This window comes from Perissodus microlepis, chromosome 12, assembly GCF_051167445.1.
Source record: "Perissodus microlepis isolate ML-2025 ecotype Zambia chromosome 12, ASM5116744v1, whole genome shotgun sequence".
Lineage (NCBI taxonomy): Eukaryota > Metazoa > Chordata > Actinopteri > Cichliformes > Cichlidae > Perissodus > Perissodus microlepis.
This window is the reverse complement of record NC_140472.1, coordinates 31,229,541-31,249,950: the sequence shown is the minus strand read 5'-3', so window position 1 is coordinate 31,249,950 and position 20,410 is coordinate 31,229,541. Positions and strand designations below refer to the sequence as shown.

Sequence of the window (20,410 nt, the reverse complement as noted above, 5' to 3'; positions counted from 1 at the left end):
TAATTGGTTCACTTGTGTATGACATATGATGGCGTGATGGTTAAAAGCTAGACTTCAGAAAAGCGTCTGCCAATTAAAAAGTCGCACATTGTCTCTGGGATGGGGAAAAGGATAAAAATGCTGTGCAGTTTCAGATAAAGAGGAACCTCGAGTCACCCTGTGCTGCAGTTAGCAAGCAAACAAAGTGTCAAATAATTAATCACCTGACAGGTCAGCAGATGATTGGTCATTGTTTATTGTCCTTTAGATGTTACCCCCTCTGCGCCCTCAGTTCGTCAGCTCGCTGTATAACACACAGTTTCACAGGAACACACATCAGCACCATATGTAACGAATTTAACCCAGTTAACCTCAAATCATGGTTCGTGTGTGTGTGTGTGTGTGTGTGTGTGTGTGTGTGTGTGTGTTACTGTTACTGTTTTCTTTCACTCTTTCTCTCATCTGTGTTTATGTTAATCAGCATTTTTATCAATTCAATCACCAGATTAATCATTTAATTATTTGCAGATCAAATAAAGAAGTGGCACAGCAATGATGAAATAGTCTTTTTTGAGAGCAAACAGAGTATTTATTTTAGGAAGAGCGAGACCTCAAAAAGGTAAACAAGGCTAAATATGGATACACGAATCAGGTTGTATGTGGTTGGTGTCCTAATTGTTTCTAGAGTGTTAGGCGAGCTGTGGTGTAGATTTCTGTTCTGATCTCTTTTGACATCAGTTGTGAAATGCTTCGGACCGATGTTGTAAGTTTAATTCAGTAGAGAGTTTGCGATTGAAACCGCCCACCTGCTAACTCCAGTGACGGATACACTCTCTCTCCCTCTCATCTCTTGTAACAACAAAGCCAGGTTTCTAAATTGGCACGCGCCCTAAAATAGCACAATGGATGGTTATATCAGATTAATTGTGTTTGTTGGCTGCTCGCGGTGAACCAGGAGGTCTTAAAGGGAAATCCACAGATAATTAAGTTAAAACAATCATTTCTGATTGTTAAGTTTTTATGATTTTGATTGCTGAGTTATTAATCTGTGTCTGCAGGTTTTACATGCTGATGATATGCATTTTTATCCACATAAATCCTTAATAAACTCCTGAAACATGAATGCAAACCTGCATTTTTAGAGCAGTGCTTACCTTCTGTTTTTGGTAAAGTTGACAGTTTATTAATGTCATTTCAACATTAAACTGAAATATTAGCCAAAGACATAAAATATTTTATGGCTGCTGTGTTTGGAAATTTCCAAATTAGGTTTAATCAACACTTAACAGCAAGCTCATTCAGATGTTAGAATTTAAGTCCTAAGCTAATTGTCCTGCTGTATTTGTCACTGCTGTAAGCACGGCCCACCCTCTGTCCTGTTTGCCCATCTCTTTCTTTTGTTGTCCTTTTATTTTACCACCTGTTATGTTTTCATCAGCTCAGTCCATTTGCAGCGGGGTGGGAGGATGGAGTGAAGGAGGGATGGCAGCATGGATTAACTGTGCTGTGTTGTTGCTGCAGTTCACACATTCCAGCAGGACGATCCGGGCCAACTGCCTCCAACACAGAGGCCTCCTTAACCCCCTTCTGTCCTGTCCTCTGTCCTCTTATCCCTCCATCTCCCTCTGTGTGCCCCTAATCTCTCTTCCATATCTCTTTACAAAGAAACTTGTGCTACTCTAACTCCCCTTTCTCTCCATTGCATCACATCCTCCCTCTGCAGACAGCAGCATTGCCAGATGTGTATCATGTTTCACAGTGTTTATTGACGTCTGATCAAGCCCAGAGTAAACCTATTTCTTCCCACAAGTGATGCAAAACATCTCCTGAGTATGGTCACTAATAACTGCTATACGGTTTTTTCACCTGCTATTGCACCGCCCTCTAGAGGCCAAATTGTATAATTTCACAGAAAAGAAAAAGGTCAGGGCTGCTCAGCAGAAATTATGATCTTCCAGTGCTTTAGGACTTAATTAGGGAAAAGGATTGACTGATTTAACAGAAAGTAAATCAGTATCTCCAGTAATATTTTTAATCAAAATGACCAAACATAGCCAGTGAGTCTGTTTTTAAATATCAGGAATTCTTCCTTTTTATTGTCATACATGATGGCAAACTGGATAAGGCTTTGAAATACTTGATGGACAAAATCAAAGTAAATTTTTTATTTTTATTTTTATTTTTAAGGTGCGCCACACACACACACACACACACACACACACACACACACACACACACACACACACACACCACTGCTGTCGTTATATAACCGACACTGGGGTTAGCGTCTTACCCAAGGACACTACAGCATATGCAGGGACTTCAAATTCAAATTCAAATTTTATTTGTCACATACACAGTCATACGCAGTACTATATGCAGTGAAAATACAATAACAGTGACTTGTTAGCCTGTGATTAGCGAGAACAGGGATATTAAGAAATAAATAAATGCATTTTAAATAAAAACTCTCTCCTTCTCTTTCACACATATGTTTAATCAGTTTGCTGAAAGTTTAGTTCTGTCGTGAGGATATGACCTTGTCTAATATGCACAGCCCCAAAGGGTTCACTACAGAACATTTACATGCCTCAAGTCATGAGGCAATTTTAGAGCCACGTTATGTTTCGCTGCATTTATGTCAAAATGAGTAAGATCTTTTGTATTATTTTGGCATAGAAACATTAGCTTCAGATTAAATGGATAGCTGGAATCTAAGAATATAAATGTTCCGAAATGCTGTGGTCATTTAAATAGAAATAGGTATTTTAAATCATCTATTATGTCTGCTTTAATTTTTCATTGGTTCTGAAATATTGCATGTGGCTCAGCACAAGGCTTGAGGATGAGTTTGCAGAGTAAATCCACATGAACAGAATGAATGACACTGTTGCAGCCTTAACTGTTAAAAAACATAAACGTCTGTCTTGATTTTGCAGGGTCGAGTGGAGGTGGAGGCTGGAAATGAGAACATGAAGTTTGAGACCGGACCTTTCTCATACTATGGTATCATGGCACTCAGTGCTCCCACACTGGGTGAGTCCAGAACACATTACTGTATTTCACACACATACAAAGAGCATTACACCAATATCTCAGCTGGTACAGACGGACAGCTTTGCAACATTATTATGTGGCCCAGGATTTCTTTTTAGTGCTTTGTTTTAGTGCGACACAGCATGTTGCTTATCATATGTAGTATATGATAAATAAATTGAATACATTTAACAGCTGACTACGTAAAGTTCTATTAGTTAGTAGTATTAGTTAAATAGCAAGAAGGAACCACTACAGAGCAAAGTGTAAACGTTTACAGGGACAAAAAAGAAAAAGCATCTAAAAGTACACAAAAGTACACAGTACTCTTCTTTGGCCCGTCCCCCAGGTTCCTGAAATTCAGTCTTGTTTTTAAAAAAGCAAAAAACAAAACATACATATAAATGTCACCAATCAGATTCCTGCACTTTATTCCCACCTTGGAGAGGAATTAGAAGTCTTCCAGCCCCACCTGGTGCACAGTTTAAAACATTACAGTTGGCAACGTCAAAGGGCTCGTAACATACAGTCTGGTGCCAAATTAAAGGAAAAAAATAAACCTGTGAAACTATAGCGAGGAGAGCCTTTTGGTACCGTGTTTTGTGTTACTGCAAATCGCTGACCTTTAACTTACATTGAAACATTTTTAGCTTGATGGGAGTGGTGTCTTCCAGAATCATAGCACCACCAACATCAGGACACTAGAGGTCACTGAATGTTTTGAGTATGAAAATGATCTCAACCAGTGAATCACCTGCAGGTCCCATACGTTAGACAGCAGTCTCAGATTTGAGAGCCTCTTAGAGTCAATAAGGGATGCACCAATGTGTGCTGATATCAGTGTTTAAACATCACACCTTGACCAGTGTTGAATGTTATTCCCACGTGACTTTAAGCTCTTTACCACACAATACTTACACATAAACAAGCACAACTGATTCAGTAACAGATAAATATGATGGGCTCTCTCATTTGCAGATACCGACTGATATATCAATAAATATGGTGAATATTGGCCAATAACAGTATTCTATTGACATTTGGTGCCTCTGGAATCTGTGCCGAAGTCCAGTGAAACTGATCTGGATGCATGAACACAGTTTTAATTGTTTATTATTCAAAAAAATTAATGTTATTAAAATTGTTGGCTGGCAGGAGGGAACGTGCAAAGCAGCATGTCAACCATCATGTGTCACAACAGGAAACTGTATGTGTGCAAGTTTCTATTACTGCTTTTTTTTCATGCACACAGTCACAAACGTTTTGTGCTTGAGACATTTTCATCGGATTCACATAATTTGTTCATAAACACTTGGTGCACCTCATAGTAACTTATTACATGTTTCATATTTGAAAAACAAATCTGAAAACTTGCTGTTTGTCATACGTGAACTGCTGGTAAATTAGAAGTAACCATAGGTCACGTACTTCATGTAGCTTAAGAGTTACAAACATCTAATGCACGCTCACGTTTCTCATGTCCCTTTAACAGGAACTATGTCTTCATTTGTACCATGTGTTTCTGCACGTATTCAGCATTAAAAAAATAATGTTCTGGGTTCACGGAGGCCATGGTATACCACATGTATCTGAAAGGAGAAATGACTGCAACAGTGATTGTGAAACAGCTTTGTTGATGACTTTTGGGTTTTTTTTGCCTGTCCTGTTTGGCTCTTTTGCCATCAGAATTATTGTCTAAAGGCGAAGAAAGATGCCCAACGGATTTACTTTACCAAATGGACCATCCCAGCCTTCCTGTAATGGTCTATTTGATTCACCTTTTATTGTTTATTTTATTTTATTTTCACTTGTTAAATACGGGACAGACTTGACTGGGGAAAAGAAAGGGGAGAAAGAAATGGAAAGAAAAACAGCGGAGAAGAGGGACGGGGATAAAGGGCAAAAAACAAAAACCAACAAAATAAGCAGACAAAAAATACATACATATATCAATCACCTGGATCACCTGTTGAGAAAGAAAAAAGAGAGAACAAGCAGAAGAAAAAAAAAGAGCAACATAATAAACAACATCATGATGATCTATGGGAATATAACAGTGAATGTAACAATACTAAATATTAAACATTATTGTGCAGCACGTAAGATCGACAGCGCACAGTGTGCTTTGAGGTAGGAGCCAAAAAGGGTGTAGTTTGTGTGTGTGAGCTCCGGTGTGTACACCTGTGAGCATGAACGCGCTTGTATTTAAAAGGTTCCTTCATGTAATGATCCGCTAGAGGGTGTGGGGCGCCACAGCCCCGTCCTCCAGGGCATGAAGCAGGTATGGAGGAGATCAAGACTCCAGACATCCAGAGGCCCTCAGAACACAAGAGACCAAGGAAGACCAACAGAGGGGCAGCCGCGCCACTATCCCAGAAAGAGCTGAGGAGAGTCCCAGATGAGGGGTCACTCAGCAGCTGCGGAGCAGAAGCCAGGGGGGGTTGCAGTGACGTGCCCGTGAGCTCCGCCGGCAGCCAGCTGTGCCAGAGTGACCGAGCCCCAGGCCGAGAGGCCGAGGGCACCCCACCCCCGAAGTGGCCCGAGCGAGCCCCAGGCTCCAGGCCCCGACAAGCAGCCACCAAGGAGTGAGCCGGTGGGTACCCGGACGCCCATCCCCAGACACAAAGAACCACCAACTGCACCCAGACCCAGGTAGTGTTACCCTTTTCCCTGGGGTGGAGAGAAGCAGACTGCCCCGGCTCAGCAGCAGCAGGGAGGCCCCACTTTCCAGACCCCGATCGGGCGGCCATCTCCTCCTCCTAGCCCCCCTGCTCTGACAGGCTGCAGAGAACGGGGGTGTGTGAAGACTCCAAACCTCCTTCCGCCCGCTCATATGTAGTGTTGATGCATGTGTGCTCTAAGGTGCATTTAAAACCCAGGAGGGCATGGAGCTACCTGCCAGAGAGCAGCAGGTAAGCGCATAGCCCCTCCTGATGTTGTTGATGACTTTTGAACTCTCTCCCTTCTATCATGAACCGTAGTTCAGCACACAAGCTGGACCCAGAAGCAGAGACAATACGCCAAGGTGCACGCAAAATAAACTTTATTTCTAACTAAGGGTGTCCCAGAAGGGTCAAAGGAAAACACGCCGAGTAAATGGGGAAACAAAGGGACCGGGAGATAAGCAGCTCGGGAACGCCGTAATCAGGACCATGGGAGGCTGCAACAGAAAGAGGAAGAGAGTTACTGGGGAGCGGGGGAATAACGGCATACGCGGGGTAGAGTTATTAATCTTACGATCAGGGCTCGGCCGTGGGAACCGGAGGGAGGGTTGAGGGTCCGCGGGAGAGCTGCAGGGAAACAGAGGAGATGATCCGAACTCCAGGCGGGCAGGAGGAGGCTCAAAACACGCCGAACGGTTATCTGAGCACACAATGAAAGGATTAGCGTTGTTCAGAGCAATCAGAGTTTTACAACCACCTTCACCTGGGGACCAAGTTACGGCTGAAAGGTGACTAACGGACTGGCATGGAGCAGCTGGCTGAGCGGGGTTAAATAGTCCACCTGATGATCGCCTGGAATGGGATGCAGGTGTAGAGTCGACAGCCACACCCGTGGGCGTGGGCATCCCATCAGCTCCTGGGACACCGGGCCGCAGACCATGACAAAACTTCCTTCCTTTCTCTGCCAGTTTTATACACAGTGTCTATTTCTCCTTGTATTCAGTTGCCAGCTTATCTCTCTGCTGTTCAATCGAGCCGCATCAGTCTTTGCAGCACATCTGTTCAGTATCTGCGGGAAAAATCTCGGTGTGCTCACCTTCGATGCTGGGGTCAGACAAGATATCAGCCTGATAGCAGCTTGATCTGACAGATGTGGGACGTTGCATCAAAAATCTCTCTAGACAACTTACCAGAACCCTTTTTACATAATCCAGGATAAATACACTCAATCTAAAATACTGCGAGGCTGAACGGGTTCAAACTGAGCTTTTTCAATGTGTTTAGCAGAAAAGCAATATAACAGAAAATGTACATTTATAAAACTTAGATAAAAGAAATTAGCTGGTAATATGCTTTAAGGACTAAAGAAATAAATTCATTCTGATATGAAATGAATTATCATTTAATGTTATACTTTTTTTCCCCCATAACTCTGTTAATATATTGGGACCCAGATGAAGAGATAACACTGTGTTAGTACTGTGTTACTATGATTTAAAAAATGAAGAACTAAAAGTCTTTTGTTTTCATTCCCAACAATAAAAAGTTGTGAGAGAGAATCAGTCAGCTTTCTAAAATCATCATATATCCCTGCACACACATGAACACACACTGGCATTATGAAAATATTGGACCAGAACACCCCTTCAAAGCTCTACCTCCTCCCTGTATCCTGCAAAAACCATAGCCTTGATTATTTTTAGTTATGTTTTGAATTTGAGTATATTTATCATGACGCTCAAAAGTATTGACAGCTATTGATTACAGTAAAGTGTCAAATGTGAGCAGCAAATTGATGCCAGGTTAGATTTACAATGTTTTATTATTTAGTACTTAGTATTATTAAGCTCTATAAAATAAAAATAAACACTGTTTTCAAACATTGTTGTATTCATTAGTTCTGATCTGATGATCTGACATAAGATTTTCATGATGACCGTACCCTAACTGATTCTAATAGATAAAAGCTTTTTGGTGCTCAAATTGGCATGTGAATAAAAGTTAAGCTCCAATTCTGTCTGATCACCATTGCAGGGAGACTGTATGGACAAAAGCTAAAGGCTACCTAAACATTACACCTATAGGAAGTGTTCAGCCACTGACTGACTGTACAGCTTTTGTGCTGATGTTAATACCAGAGAAAGATGGGAACTGTGTGGTTATTGAGTCAGCAGAGCAGCAGCACGTACACACTAATGCTGCGCCGCAGCGTCATGTGGTCTGCCACTTTGTGGCTGATTTGCTGTGGTTCTTTTATCCTCCACTTTGGTAATACCACTTACAGCTGAGAGTGAAATACTCAGAGGCATGGCCCAATACTTTCATCCACATAGTGTAGGCTGTGAAAACCCCAGAGCGGTGATTGAGTTTCAGTGTGTCTAACATTGCCACATTAAATCACAAATTAAATCACAATGAATGAGCATCTAATCTGACATAAATGATCTGATTTCTCTTCTGTATTTCCTTTCAGTTCCATATTCAGAATAAGTGTTTTACTCTCTCAAGTGCCTCAGATGGTGAAACATGTGAAATGCTTGTATTTTCTTATTTTCCTTTGTCATCTTCTGTCACTCATTTCATCAAATTTCTGATCAATCAGACTTTCAGAAGAAGCTGAGTAACGAGAACCTGAAAATTTCACTTCACCTGCAAACGGTGTAACCCGACGTGTGGTGATTCTTTCAGTGGAGCAGAGTTTCTCCCGGTTTTGCATGTCCTTGTCCAGACTGGAAGCAGATCTGTCTCTCACTGACTGTCCCTCCCTCGCCTTCATACCTCTGCCCCCTCTGTCTGTCCTCATCAATATTACCTCCTCTACCCTTCTTTCCTTCCTTCTCTCCTCTCCCAGTGGCTGCACATCGTCCTCGTCGCCTCTCCTTTAAGAGGTTTTCTCTGTTCTCTCGGTTGCCAGGTAAACGCCGGCATGTCTGGGTCCTTTAACACAAAGGACACATGGGGCACTCGGTGGATGGGTAGAGCTTGAGTAGAGGGGGGCACTAGCTTTGACTCTGTTGTACATGTTGGGCGAATTGATGCCGGATCACTAAGAGAAGAGAAATTCTCATGGCAGTGCTCTTTGTGGGTTTAAATAATAGATCACAGATAAGACTTTTATATACAGTCCTGTAATTTTTGCTCAGTCCTCACCTGTCCTCACATCGCCATTTGAGTGCCGAAAGGTGCAGCACGTTGAGGTTTCAGCCCACAGATCAGAAGTACAGCGTTAGCTTTCTTCTCTGTGTGATTCAAGGCGGATTTGCCCTTTAAGGAGAGCAAAGATTTAGAGGATAACAGCTACTTTTTGGCAAAGAAACTCTTTGATCAACCAAAGCAACCTCCATCATAGCAGATCAAACTACGTCTGCATTTTATTGTTACAATTTTGGGCAGTAAATGAGCAGGAGGAAAGAAGAAGATGATAAATCAGTGTTTTCTTAATGTAGGCCAGCATTAATTTAAATTTACTTCATTGTAAACAACTTAATCTCTGTTTAAATTAACTTATTTGTAAAAATCTGTTAAATCGAAGCCTGATCATTTTTTCTCTCTCAGCCTGAACGGTGTTGGTTTGTGTTGTTACCACAGCCCACTTTGTGAACTCGAGAACGAGGCAAAGTAGGATTTTTAAATTGATTGAAACCCAGTGAACTCGATGCCCCAGTCAAAAGTCAGGTTTTCTGGTAATCTTGGGAATGCATTAACCGAGGAAGTCATCTTGGATCTTCACATATATTATCATAGGTGAATCTACTCGGAGGCTAAGGGACAGCACGAGCGACTGCCAGTATTTTTAGAGTGTTATACATGTTTGGCCAAGAAGGTTCATTTAAAAGAAAAAAAAGTTTGATTTTTTTTTAGTACTCATAGCTTTGTTTAGTCACAGTCACATGTGTAACCAAAATGGCAATAACTTAACTTTTGACAACCTCTACACCAAATATTAGCCATAGCTCATTTTTAACCCCTAAATATTTGAATAGGCTCGGCTTTCAAAAAGCAGCATCAGTTATTTCAATTATATGAAGTGTAAAATAATCCCAAATTGCCTTTTATTAGTCTCAAAAGTGTCTTTAAGGGTGTTTTCAAAAACGTTTTTGGATAGTTTGCTTTAGGCTGTTATCCATGTAAAGTATGTTTAGAGTGTTTAAAACTAGATTGGAGAGACTTGAAGACGGATGATGGAGATGTGGAATAATGTGACTTGGTGGTTAGAGAAAAAGAAGGATTTTGGTCTGTACAATAAGCTAATTTTGCACATTCGTTGATTCATAATTGCACCGAGGAGATGCAAGTGTGAAACTGGCGTCTGTCTAATTTTTTGAAATAATGAAAGTTGATCAAAGAGTTTATCAACCAGAATGTCAGCACACATCTTAAACTGGGAGGGAATGCGGGGGGAATAACACGATCACGTGGCATATCTAAAATAAAACTCAGAAGGACGGGACAACATCATGAGATGCACAGAAGGGACATGAATCCCCTCGGGGGTTAAGCTGTCTGCTCTTTGCAGACTCTGCTCCTGATAGCTTCAGATGGGGTTGTCTTCTGTTGGCATCGCAGGAGTTTTTAAGTATAACTGCTAATGCAATTTAAAAAAGAAAAACACAATGAGCTCCCAAAAGATCGATTCTCTTCATCTGGACGTACTGTTTTCAATGGAGAATGTGGAGCTATTAAGATGCAGCATGTGAGCCTTTTAATTCAGCTCTTTTTGTTGTCCTTGACCTGACGATGTCACGAAAACACTCGTTTCAAATAGACTAAATAATATTAATAGCTGTAATAGACTGTAGTGTTTTTAAAGCACAGTTAGAAAAAAAATTAAAATGGGTGTATGGTGATTGTTATTTAGAATTTGGTCCAATCACTTGTCTGCCTTACTGTTAAAAGCACCGACTCACTGTGCGAGCACTACTTCACAGGTAGAGGGTAGTTCTTTTAAAATTATCAGAGTTTTGTTCTCAAAGATCCAGTAGGAGACTTTTTGGGGGGTTTGACACAGTGACCAGATCTCACAATAAGGTTTAAAACTTTCTTATGTTTTTAGTACACGTGGGCACAGTTTTATAACATCAAAGCGTCATTAATAACTCAATCCAGACTAAAGAGTGGCTCTGTTCATCTTACCACTGAGCACATTTTGAACACAGTAAGTCAAGAAAAAGGTTAAAAATGACACTTACTTATGTCATTAAATGAGTAATAATGAGTAGAGAGATATCCCTGCCCCCACACCTCTGAAATGGTTGTAAAACTATGTATGTGCTAGGCAAACAGCATGATTGGTTCATACTTTTCCCATTTAGGCTTTCAATTGTGTCTTTGCAGGGAGGGCCGGGGTATCGCTATCTTTAGCACTCGCGTTTTTAGCTAGCAGAGAGCATATGTATGGGGGAGAAACTTATGACCTCATTAAACACTTTCCTTATGAGCTTCCTGTTTCATTTTCAAGTGTAATTTAATACATTAAGATGACTTTTAGAAAAAAACATCATGATGTATTTAGAAAAAATTAGACAATAAAGCCAGATATGCTTTATCATTCCTCTCCCTTGAGATAATCAGATCCACTCCTTCATTGTTATATGACAGTTTCACAGAACTAAGATGATGCAAGTTGAGAATTCATAATTCTCACAGATCAATGGGATAATGTCTTTTTTTTAAAAGGTACTTTTATATGTAAAGAAAGATTTGAAATTAAATAGGGTGCTAACTTGTGAGTGGTTGAGTGTCGTTTTCAGTTGTGGCTGCATAATAAGTTGACAGGATACAACTAAAGAAAGGTTCCCTACTGGATCTTAAAATGATTATTTTAGACAATTATTGTTTCCTGATGAAGTGACATCTAACCACTAACTTAAAAAGTAGCCATAGACAACCAGGATTAACTTTAGAGCTTAATTTCTTGAAAGCTAACACACTTGACATGTCTAGGTAAAACCGTTTCCTATGACTCACTGAGGCCCCCTACTGGAAGACTCACACCAACTGGTAATAACACACATCTGGTAATGAGCTTGCGTGTGAAGCGCGTGTGTGACACATCCAGGAGTATCATCAGCTGGATGACATCCGTGAATGTCATCATTGTGATTACACTATGAGTGAGCAGAGGGTGAACATAACACGTCTGAGGGAAGTGGGAGGTGCATGCTGCATGTTATGGCCATCTAGAGCTAAACTGAGCTGAACTAATGGCTAAGCTGTACTGGTTACATTATGATTGTTATTATGTGTCACTTTATAGAGTTCCGTGGAGGTTATTGTATGTAACTCTATACGTCATATGCTCTTAAATTGGAAATAATGTGTCATTTAATCCATTGGTTTATTATTGATTAGCTCTGACTGGGAGTATTTTATGTTTTTCTCAGTTTTATTTCATTCTAAGTCAAATCTTTTACATTTTTCAATAGGACTTACATTTCTGTGACTCTCAACCAGTTGCTCTTAGAACTGAAGAAGCTTCTTGGATGAACTGTCTTCAACAAAATTAAAGAAGTCCAGTCATTTTTTTTAATATGTCACACAGAAATATTAATTATTTTAAACACAGAAACCTTTTTTCTATCAAAAATTGAATGTGGGAAAGTTTTGTCCAGGAAATTTCCACCTGGAAAGTTTTACAATTGTTGACTAACCAGTGAACAGTAAAATTTGAGGTTTTCAGCAGTTTGTTGTGAGTTATCACTTGAAAATGTGACACATATTTAAACATTGACTCACACTTATGTTTAACAGATTACAGCGTCAAATATTGCTTTCAGCTCTCTTAATAAGTCCTTAATGAGTTTGATGGTGCTCTTGGAAAACTTTTAGATGTTGTTGGCTTTGAGCACAGCAGGATGCACGTCTTTGCTTCGGTGCTTAGAGTGGATTAAATACCTAAATATTAACTACCTTTTTTCTCCTTTACTTTCATAGGTTTAACTTTATTTCTGTTTAGGTGTTACTGCTGCTATTGCTGTGCATCCATTACACAATGTGTGTCACTAATCACTCTCACTCGTTAATTATTCTTTATATTAACCTGCATTTGAAGCTACACTGCATCTTGTGCCTCTGAGGTCTCCACCATCAAAGGCTTTGAAACAGTAACATCAAGCCCAACCAACGGCATGGCTGGCCCGATAGGTGTTTATCACACAACCCTGTCTTTAAATGCGTAACAGGACCTGGTGCTATTAACCTTTCCTGCATGTGTGTGGGTGTTTGCAGAGTTTCGTTCACCATCCCATATCAGCGGCTTGAACCGAACAGCCTCGATGAGCGGAGCCGACCGGATGGAGTCACTTTCGGTCAGCGGCAGCAACAGTCAGCTCAACAACAGCATCCCCATGCAGCAGTACATACCAGACTTCTACGTCCGAGCCCTCACTGACCTACAGTTTGCCAAGGTTGGTTTTTTTTTTTTTCTTACCTCCAAATTAACAATCAAGGCCTTTTTTCACCACATGATCTTTCTCCAGGGACTAGAAACCTTTAGGGCAAGTCTTTCCGCCATAAGGGCCAGAGTCTAAATTATGTTTTAGAATTCCATTTATTTACTGAACTTATTAACCAGTTCATGGGGAGTGGGTGGAGTGGATTTGAACAAGCCTTTCCAAACTTTATGCAGGATTTATGGTCCTGTGTTGGTTACTATCTTTGGCTATCTAAATAGTGGTCATTCAACCAATGCAGTAGCTTCAGAACATGATGGTGCTATGAATTGTTATCTCTGTGAAGGTTCTCAGTCATCCAGGTCATCGTAGTCTAAGGAGCTTGGAAAGAAAAGCGTCTGGACTTCTTTAAGTTGCTTGAAGATGTTTCACCTCTCATCCGAGAAGCTTCTTCAGTTCTAGGGTCAAATGGTGGAGAGTCCCAAAACTCCTAAACACAAACTTAACAATGTGGTGTTTGCTGTATAGTGCAGTGAGGAATGCCCAGACCTCTACATTGGAGAGACCAAACAGCCACTTCATAAACGTATGGCACAACATAGAAGAGCCACCTCCACAGGACAAGACTCGGCGGTCCATCTGCATCTAAAGGACAAAGGTCACTCTTTCGAGGATGCCAATGTTCACATTTTGGACAGAGAGGACAGATGGTTTGAAAGAGGAGTGAAAGAAGCCATTTATGTCCACTGTGAGTGACCATCTTTGAACAGAGGCGGTGGTTTACGACACCAACTGTCTGCCAGCTATAATCCAGTTTTGAGATCCCTTCCCAGACGCCTTAACGCCCACTCACATCCTGGGCCATCTGACCTCAGGAAATCACGTGATAGGGTGGGGCTAGGTTTCACAATGAGCTCACCTGAAACCCTGGCTGATTGTGACCCACACCCATTTTCACACCTTGGCTCATGTGATTAGTTAGAGGATCATTAGGGGGTCCATTGTACCTCTCGGTGGGTCACTCCCACAGAGCTTAAATCTGGGACTCTCCACCATTTGACCCTAGAACTGAAGAAGCTTCTCGGATGAGAGGTGAAACGTTTTCAAGCAACTTAAAGAAGTCCAGGCGCTTTTCTTTCCAAGCTCCTTAGACTATGAATTGTTATCATTCTTACTGGGTGAAAAGCTTGCTGAACAGGAAAAGGGGTTGAAGAGGAAGAAATGCATCAAAATCATATATTAGAAGCAAAGACCGTAACCGCAGTGGACACTTTTAACGGTTGGTTTCGCATCACTGCAAAGAAATATATCATAAATATTTTCTTCTCTGCAGAACAGACCAAGCTAAAGGACCTACACCAATACAGTGAATGAAATGAGCTTATGTTACCAGTTTTTCTGGAGATTTGTGACACTGCTGACTGGTGACGGTAAACAGCTACAATATGTAGATATGGGTCTATGAAGTTCTCAAAAGTGTAGGAGCTCTGGGAACTAGTGCTACAAATAGTTCTGATTTTTATATCAGGTGGCATTTAAAATAAAAATAAGGCTTTGACCTATCAGCGAAGCATTGCACTTGATTTACACTCGCCATTATTGCCTTCACAAACAGATGTGCATGCAAGAAGTGACATCGCAGCTGCTGGAATGGTGTCTTTGGTGTCATTTTTTACTACTTTTACTCGTGCTCCTCTCAGTTCTGATTACCTGGTGCAACCGACACAAATGCGTGATTGTGTGGGTCTTTACCAGCATCTCAATGGAGTTCAGAGATTCCCAGTTGATACAGATGGATTTGAGAGTGCAGCTTTCTTTGCAGAAGACTCCAGCAAGTGTGGTGAACGATGGCAGTGCTGTGGTGATGTCCCACAATCAATATAGTGATAGGGAAAAAGTCTAACAGATGGACTGACCAGAAACATACATTTCCTTGCAGCGTCAGGAAAAAACATTTCATCACACGCAGCAAACAAAGGGAATGATTCACTTTAGCCTCTTTGTCAGTAAAGAAGTACAGAGTTTCCTGGATAAATCACGCAGTTACCTGCACTATCCTTACATTGATCCAGTTAGACATCACAGTGACGTTATCCTGTGCCGCATGCTGGACTGAAAGTGAACAATTTCTTGTAAAGTCAGACAGAAATTCTGTTTAAAATGCAGGCACACCTTTGGTCTTTAAAATTGAAATTTCTAGGACATACAGTTCTGAAAAGTTTTGTTGGCATGCAGTTTTAAAAGTACTCAGTAACTGCTAGAAATACAACTGTGCCGGTGTTTGCTAACATATTAAGAATGATAACTATTCTCATTATCCCTCATTTTTTCAGATCACACGAGCTCAGTACCAGAACGGCCTGATGGCATCTCGCCTGGACAGCACGCCGCAGTCCCCCGAGAGCAGCCACAACACTATTCGTATGGATCAGACGCCTCCCACCACCATCGGTAACACCACCATTACGGACCTGGGAGCAGACTCCACCCCTACGGAGAACGGCCCGGACGAGACGACGCTTCTCCTCCTCAATGAGCAGAACTCGCCACACACAGGCAACCACCACAGCCAGGTGGAGAACAGAATCTGACAGCCTCCACTGGTACCAGCCCTCCATACTCCTACATTGGCCCACGTGCACTACTACGCCCGGTTGTATGCCGAGGAGGGGAGGATTGTGTGTGAGTGTGCGTGTTTGTGTGAGTGGGAATGCAGGCACAAGCTGATGAGGCCCAAAGAGTCGAGCCACGTTCATACTGTGTAAATATGCAAAGATTAAACACACACACAATCGCGTACACACAGAGCAAACACACACTGATGAGCCAAAACATTTTGACTGTGCTTAAAGGATGAACAGGATATTTACGGCCATAATGTTTGGGCTCATCGGTGTACACACACATACCAAAGTCTCCACACCTCTACCGATCGATGGAAGTTTAGTGACAGAAACTAGTATCGCGTCAGTGTTTGCACATGCCTCTTGATCTGAAGGACCTGTTTGACTGGACCAGAAAGCTCCTCCATTTCTCGTTCAGAGGTGTTACCGATTATTTAAGTGTGTGTGGTGTAGTGTGTGTGAGAAAGAGCGTGCGTTGCTTCTAAATCACTGTCCCTAATCAGAGACTCAGGGAGACTCCGCCCTCCTCCTCATTTCCGGATGTATGTAAAAGCAAGTGTGGTCGAAAGCCCCAAACCAGCCCATCGCCGCATGTGTAGCAACCTGCATCCCCCTCCTCCATACAGCTAGAGGACAAAGACGACCCGAGCATGTCTGCGGAGTTCACACAAAGTAATACGTGTACCATAGAAATTTATAGTGAGATATTTATTGGGGGGATTTTGTGGTTAAATGAGGATGGGGATGGGGTGGATTTCTATCTATAGAGATATATTTTCTCTTCCTTGTTTCCTGCATAGAAACAGCTGGTAGCCCAGAGCCTTTATCCCAGAGTTGTTAAGAGATTTGCCGCTGATAGACCACCAGTCTGTATTGTGAACAAGACAATCAACATGAATATTTTGAATGTGTTAAATTAAATATGTAGGGTACGTTAACTGTGGCTGCCCTGCTCTCCAAATGCCATATCTGTGTCACCTTTAATTCTGTTCCTCTGAGGACAGACGTGGAGTTTCTAGATGGGTTGCAGAGACGAAGGCGTTCGAGAGCAAAGAATCCTTTCCTACTTTTTTTGTTTTGTTTCTAAAGACGATGGGTAGTCTGTGTCTGTGCGTGAGTTTGCGTGTACGAGACCAAAACTGGCCATCATCTGACTTGTTGGGAGCAGAAACCAAAAGTGAGAAGCTTGATCACCTCCTGACTGGAAAATACTTTAAGAAATCTGAGAGTTTATTTATTGAGTTTAATGTCTGTGTATGCGTGTATATATTCTTGTTGATTTGAAGGGGAGAAAATGCAATTTTATTTCACCATTTTGGGAGATTTTACATGTTAAAATGTTTCTTTCCATTCAGTGATTATGTTCGGGTTTGCTTTTTGTTTTTAATGTAGGAAAAGGGGGTCACTCTAACATAGTTTTTGTATTTGTGTCTCCAAATGCAACATTAGCCACATTCTGTCAGGTTTTTTTGTTTGTTTGTTTTTTGGTTATATTTTACCAGTTATATTTTACTGTACGCTCAGACAACGTCTTAAAGAAGAATCTGAAAATCTTTTTCTTTCCCTGAACTCTAACAGGAGCACAGCCGGGTTTCGTGGGTATTTCTTTATTTTGTGATACTCTGCTGCTTTTAAGACACCCGTTGTAGAATTTTATTTACAGACTAACAACTACATGTAACAGATGTTCACTTTTTGGTACTTTTTATTAGGCTATACTTAAAAGATGGTCATAGCCTTTAGGTTTGAAACATGAACCCAGTGTAGAAGTGCCTTAATCCTGTGTTCTTTCTAATGGCCAGCAGGGGTGAGTTCTCTGGTTGCAAAGAAAATGTAATTATATAAAAGTTTATGAGGAAATGAATCTACTTTAAGACCACAGCAAAACATTTCACTTTTTTATTTAGTATAATTTGATGTTTGTTTAGTAAAACAAGGTTCCAATTAGAGTAAAATTGTGAATGCATTAGCTCATGGCTGTCTTTTGATAAACAGGTTGGCAGTCCTTGAGCTCGCAGTTCCTCCAGTTGTCAACAGTAAAAATAAATGCACAACTTCATTGAAGATGAAGATGATATAAAGTTTATGGTTGCACCGCCTTTACTTTTTCTGTCATCTTTGAGTAGCAAAGATTTACAAGCAACAAGTTTCCAGCTTTGCTCTAAAAGATGTGACCAAGTCTTCTGGGATATGCAGGACACCAGGAATATGATACGAAGCAAGCGAAAGGAAAGATAATCACAAGCTGGTGTTAATTTAAAAAAAATTGATTTTTCTTTTATTGTTGCGGTTTTTGAGATCGGGAGCATTAACATAACACCCAGCAGCAAAAATGATTTTGAAATTTGAATAAATTAGTATTACTACGTCTACTACTACTTGTTTTCTGGATGAGGAAATCTGAAACCAAAAGCATTTCCGTTATTGTGGAATTTCCTATCTTGTTGAAGTGAGATGTCAATGAAAGTGAGTTTCAGCGGTGGTGGAAAAGGCCAGAGAGGTCAGTAAATTTCCAAAACTTCAGCAAGTGCAACACATGATTAGAATTTTAGTGTTTTTAGAAAATAAACATTTTTGACGTAGTTACATGTAGTTGACTTAATGTTGTTTCACAAATTATTATTATTTTATTTCTTTCACCAAATACAAAAGGGATCCTCTAACATTTCAATGTTAGATGATGCATTTTATGTCTCAGTTGGCAAACCTACAACTTTTTGCACCAAACTAGATGCTTTGTGAGTGTGACTTGTATATTTGAATCATTTATTTGGCAGGTTTAATTGCATGTTACTGCCTACCAAAGACTAAAGTACAGCACTGATGCTGCTTATAAAGAGGCTGTGGCTGTTGGCTGGCATCTTCTGTGCAAATATTGTAGCTAAACAGTTTTGGGGAAATGCATTTCAAGCAGGCTGTGAATGTATTTGAGCACATGGAAATATATTTAGAAGGAAAAAAAGTGCTGCTTGAATGAGATTTTTCATCTTTTTTTCACACTTAAAATGCCACTAGATAACGCTAATGGGAAAGATTGTCAATAAATGGTAACCGAAGTCATCTATTTAATTATTCATCAATCAACTATCCAGTTTAGTTGACACCAATTTAAATCAAATATTGAAAGAAAACCAGCAGCCCCTCCAACGCTTTAATGACAAACCCCAGTGAGTAAACACTAGTTCTACTTTTGAATCTGCATTAGCTTCATGTGCTCATGTTTTACTCCGTTTCCAAGAAATGTTTGTATTTCTTGTTTTTTAAGCAACAAGTAAGAATTTTGCAAGTGACAAAGATTCAAAGAGTCCACGGTTTTTGTGGTTTAAAAACAGAAGCAGCACACAACACACAGTTGTGTCACAATGCTGCTGGTAACCCAAATTTCATAATCATATTATCACTGACTTCATCAAGTGACTGCAATAATTTCATTCCCCTGTCCACACAGAAGCTAAAGGACTTTCTCACTGCTGTGTTGGCTTCACTACTTTTTAATGACTGTACTTTTTTGTGTGTTCATTCCTGTTTTTCTTTTTTCTTCCTTGTTTTTTACTTAAACACCACAGAGACACACGCAAACACACACTCCTATTTCAAAGGACTGTATTTTTTCCATGTTCATGTTGGAGTGGCCCCCCATCCCACACCCCCTGCTTTAAATTGTTCTGGGTTTGGGTTTATTATGGTGCACGTGAATGTGTTTGTCAGTGCCTATATAATGTGGGGGGGGGGGGGGGGTTTGTTTTGTTTTTTTTGTACCTCAGAACACTGTTAGTGATTGTGGTAATAACTTTTTTTTTTTTTTTTTGTCTCGAGTTAAATTTGGGAACAGAGCGAATGGAGCGACTGGCATTTGGGAAAAAATACTGATTGTCCTTCATTCTCTCTGGCATGCTTTAACTTAAATATAAATAGACATAAGGTGTAAATACTGTTTTATAATTTCTGTCTTAATGAGTTTTGAAAATGAAGAAAGTTATTAATAAACCTGAGATATATTTCTCTACAGAGCTTTGTGATTGTCTTGTTTTGTTTTGTTTTGTTTCTGGGGCTGATCTGACATTTTTTTCCCAATAATGGACACATACAATACTACGCTTATTAGTCCTCTATACTGTTTAAAGCTATAAATATATTTAATGCAAATCTAATTTTTCACCACTGACTCACAGATTTTACTTCTTGTTTTTGAAGTAAACAAAACATTGCCTCAGCAATCAAAAACGTATTCCTCTAGCTCAGAGGTTCCCAAAGTGTAGGGCCCGCCCCCTAGGGGGGGCGCAGAGCCATTGCGGGGGGGGGGTATGAAAAAAAAAAAGGAATACTTGGACACTGCTAGCATAACGGACAGGTTTTTGACGGGGCTCCCACACAAACGCAAAGCAGGGCCCTATTTCAGGAAGCCGGTTTAGTGCAAACTCTGAGTAAGTACACCCTGAGTGAACGAAAACTCTGGGTCTTCGGTTTCACAAAGCGAGTTCAGATGAAGCCTGAGTGAGTCACCATGACGACACACTCCGTGAAGCTAACCTGCCCCCTAGCAGGTTTACTGCAACTAACCCTGACTGTCCCCGCCTCTTTGTCGGAAACCTGACTGTAGGAAGTGTCAGACATGGCGTGCCCCTTCCTTGAAGAGCCAGTAGATGTTGGAGCCCAAATTCTCCGCAGAGCTCTCCGCCGGGAGAGAGTGGTTAGAGCGCGTTTGGACATATTATCA

General features: G+C 40.8%; 1 protein-coding gene across 2 annotated transcripts in view; it reads left to right on the top strand.

The window, feature by feature from the left end:
* Nucleotides 1-19,701, top strand: part of cnnm4b (cyclin and CBS domain divalent metal cation transport mediator 4b) — a 52,928-nt gene extending 33,227 nt beyond the window's left edge. Inside the window, exons 5-8 of one of the 2 annotated variants that reach the window (XM_084945291.1) lie at nt 2,919-3,015; nt 8,530-8,592; nt 12,906-13,084; nt 15,403-19,701. In XM_084945291.1, coding sequence (XP_084801417.1) covers nt 2,919-3,015; nt 8,530-8,592; nt 12,906-13,084; nt 15,403-15,660 — 597 coding nt within the window. In that variant the 3' untranslated portion in view covers nt 15,661-19,701. The remainder of the gene's footprint in view (nt 1-2,918; nt 3,016-8,529; nt 8,593-12,905; nt 13,085-15,402) is intronic. The other variant, XM_084945290.1, reaches the window with a different exon arrangement.
* Nucleotides 19,702-20,410: the final 709 nt, after the last annotated feature.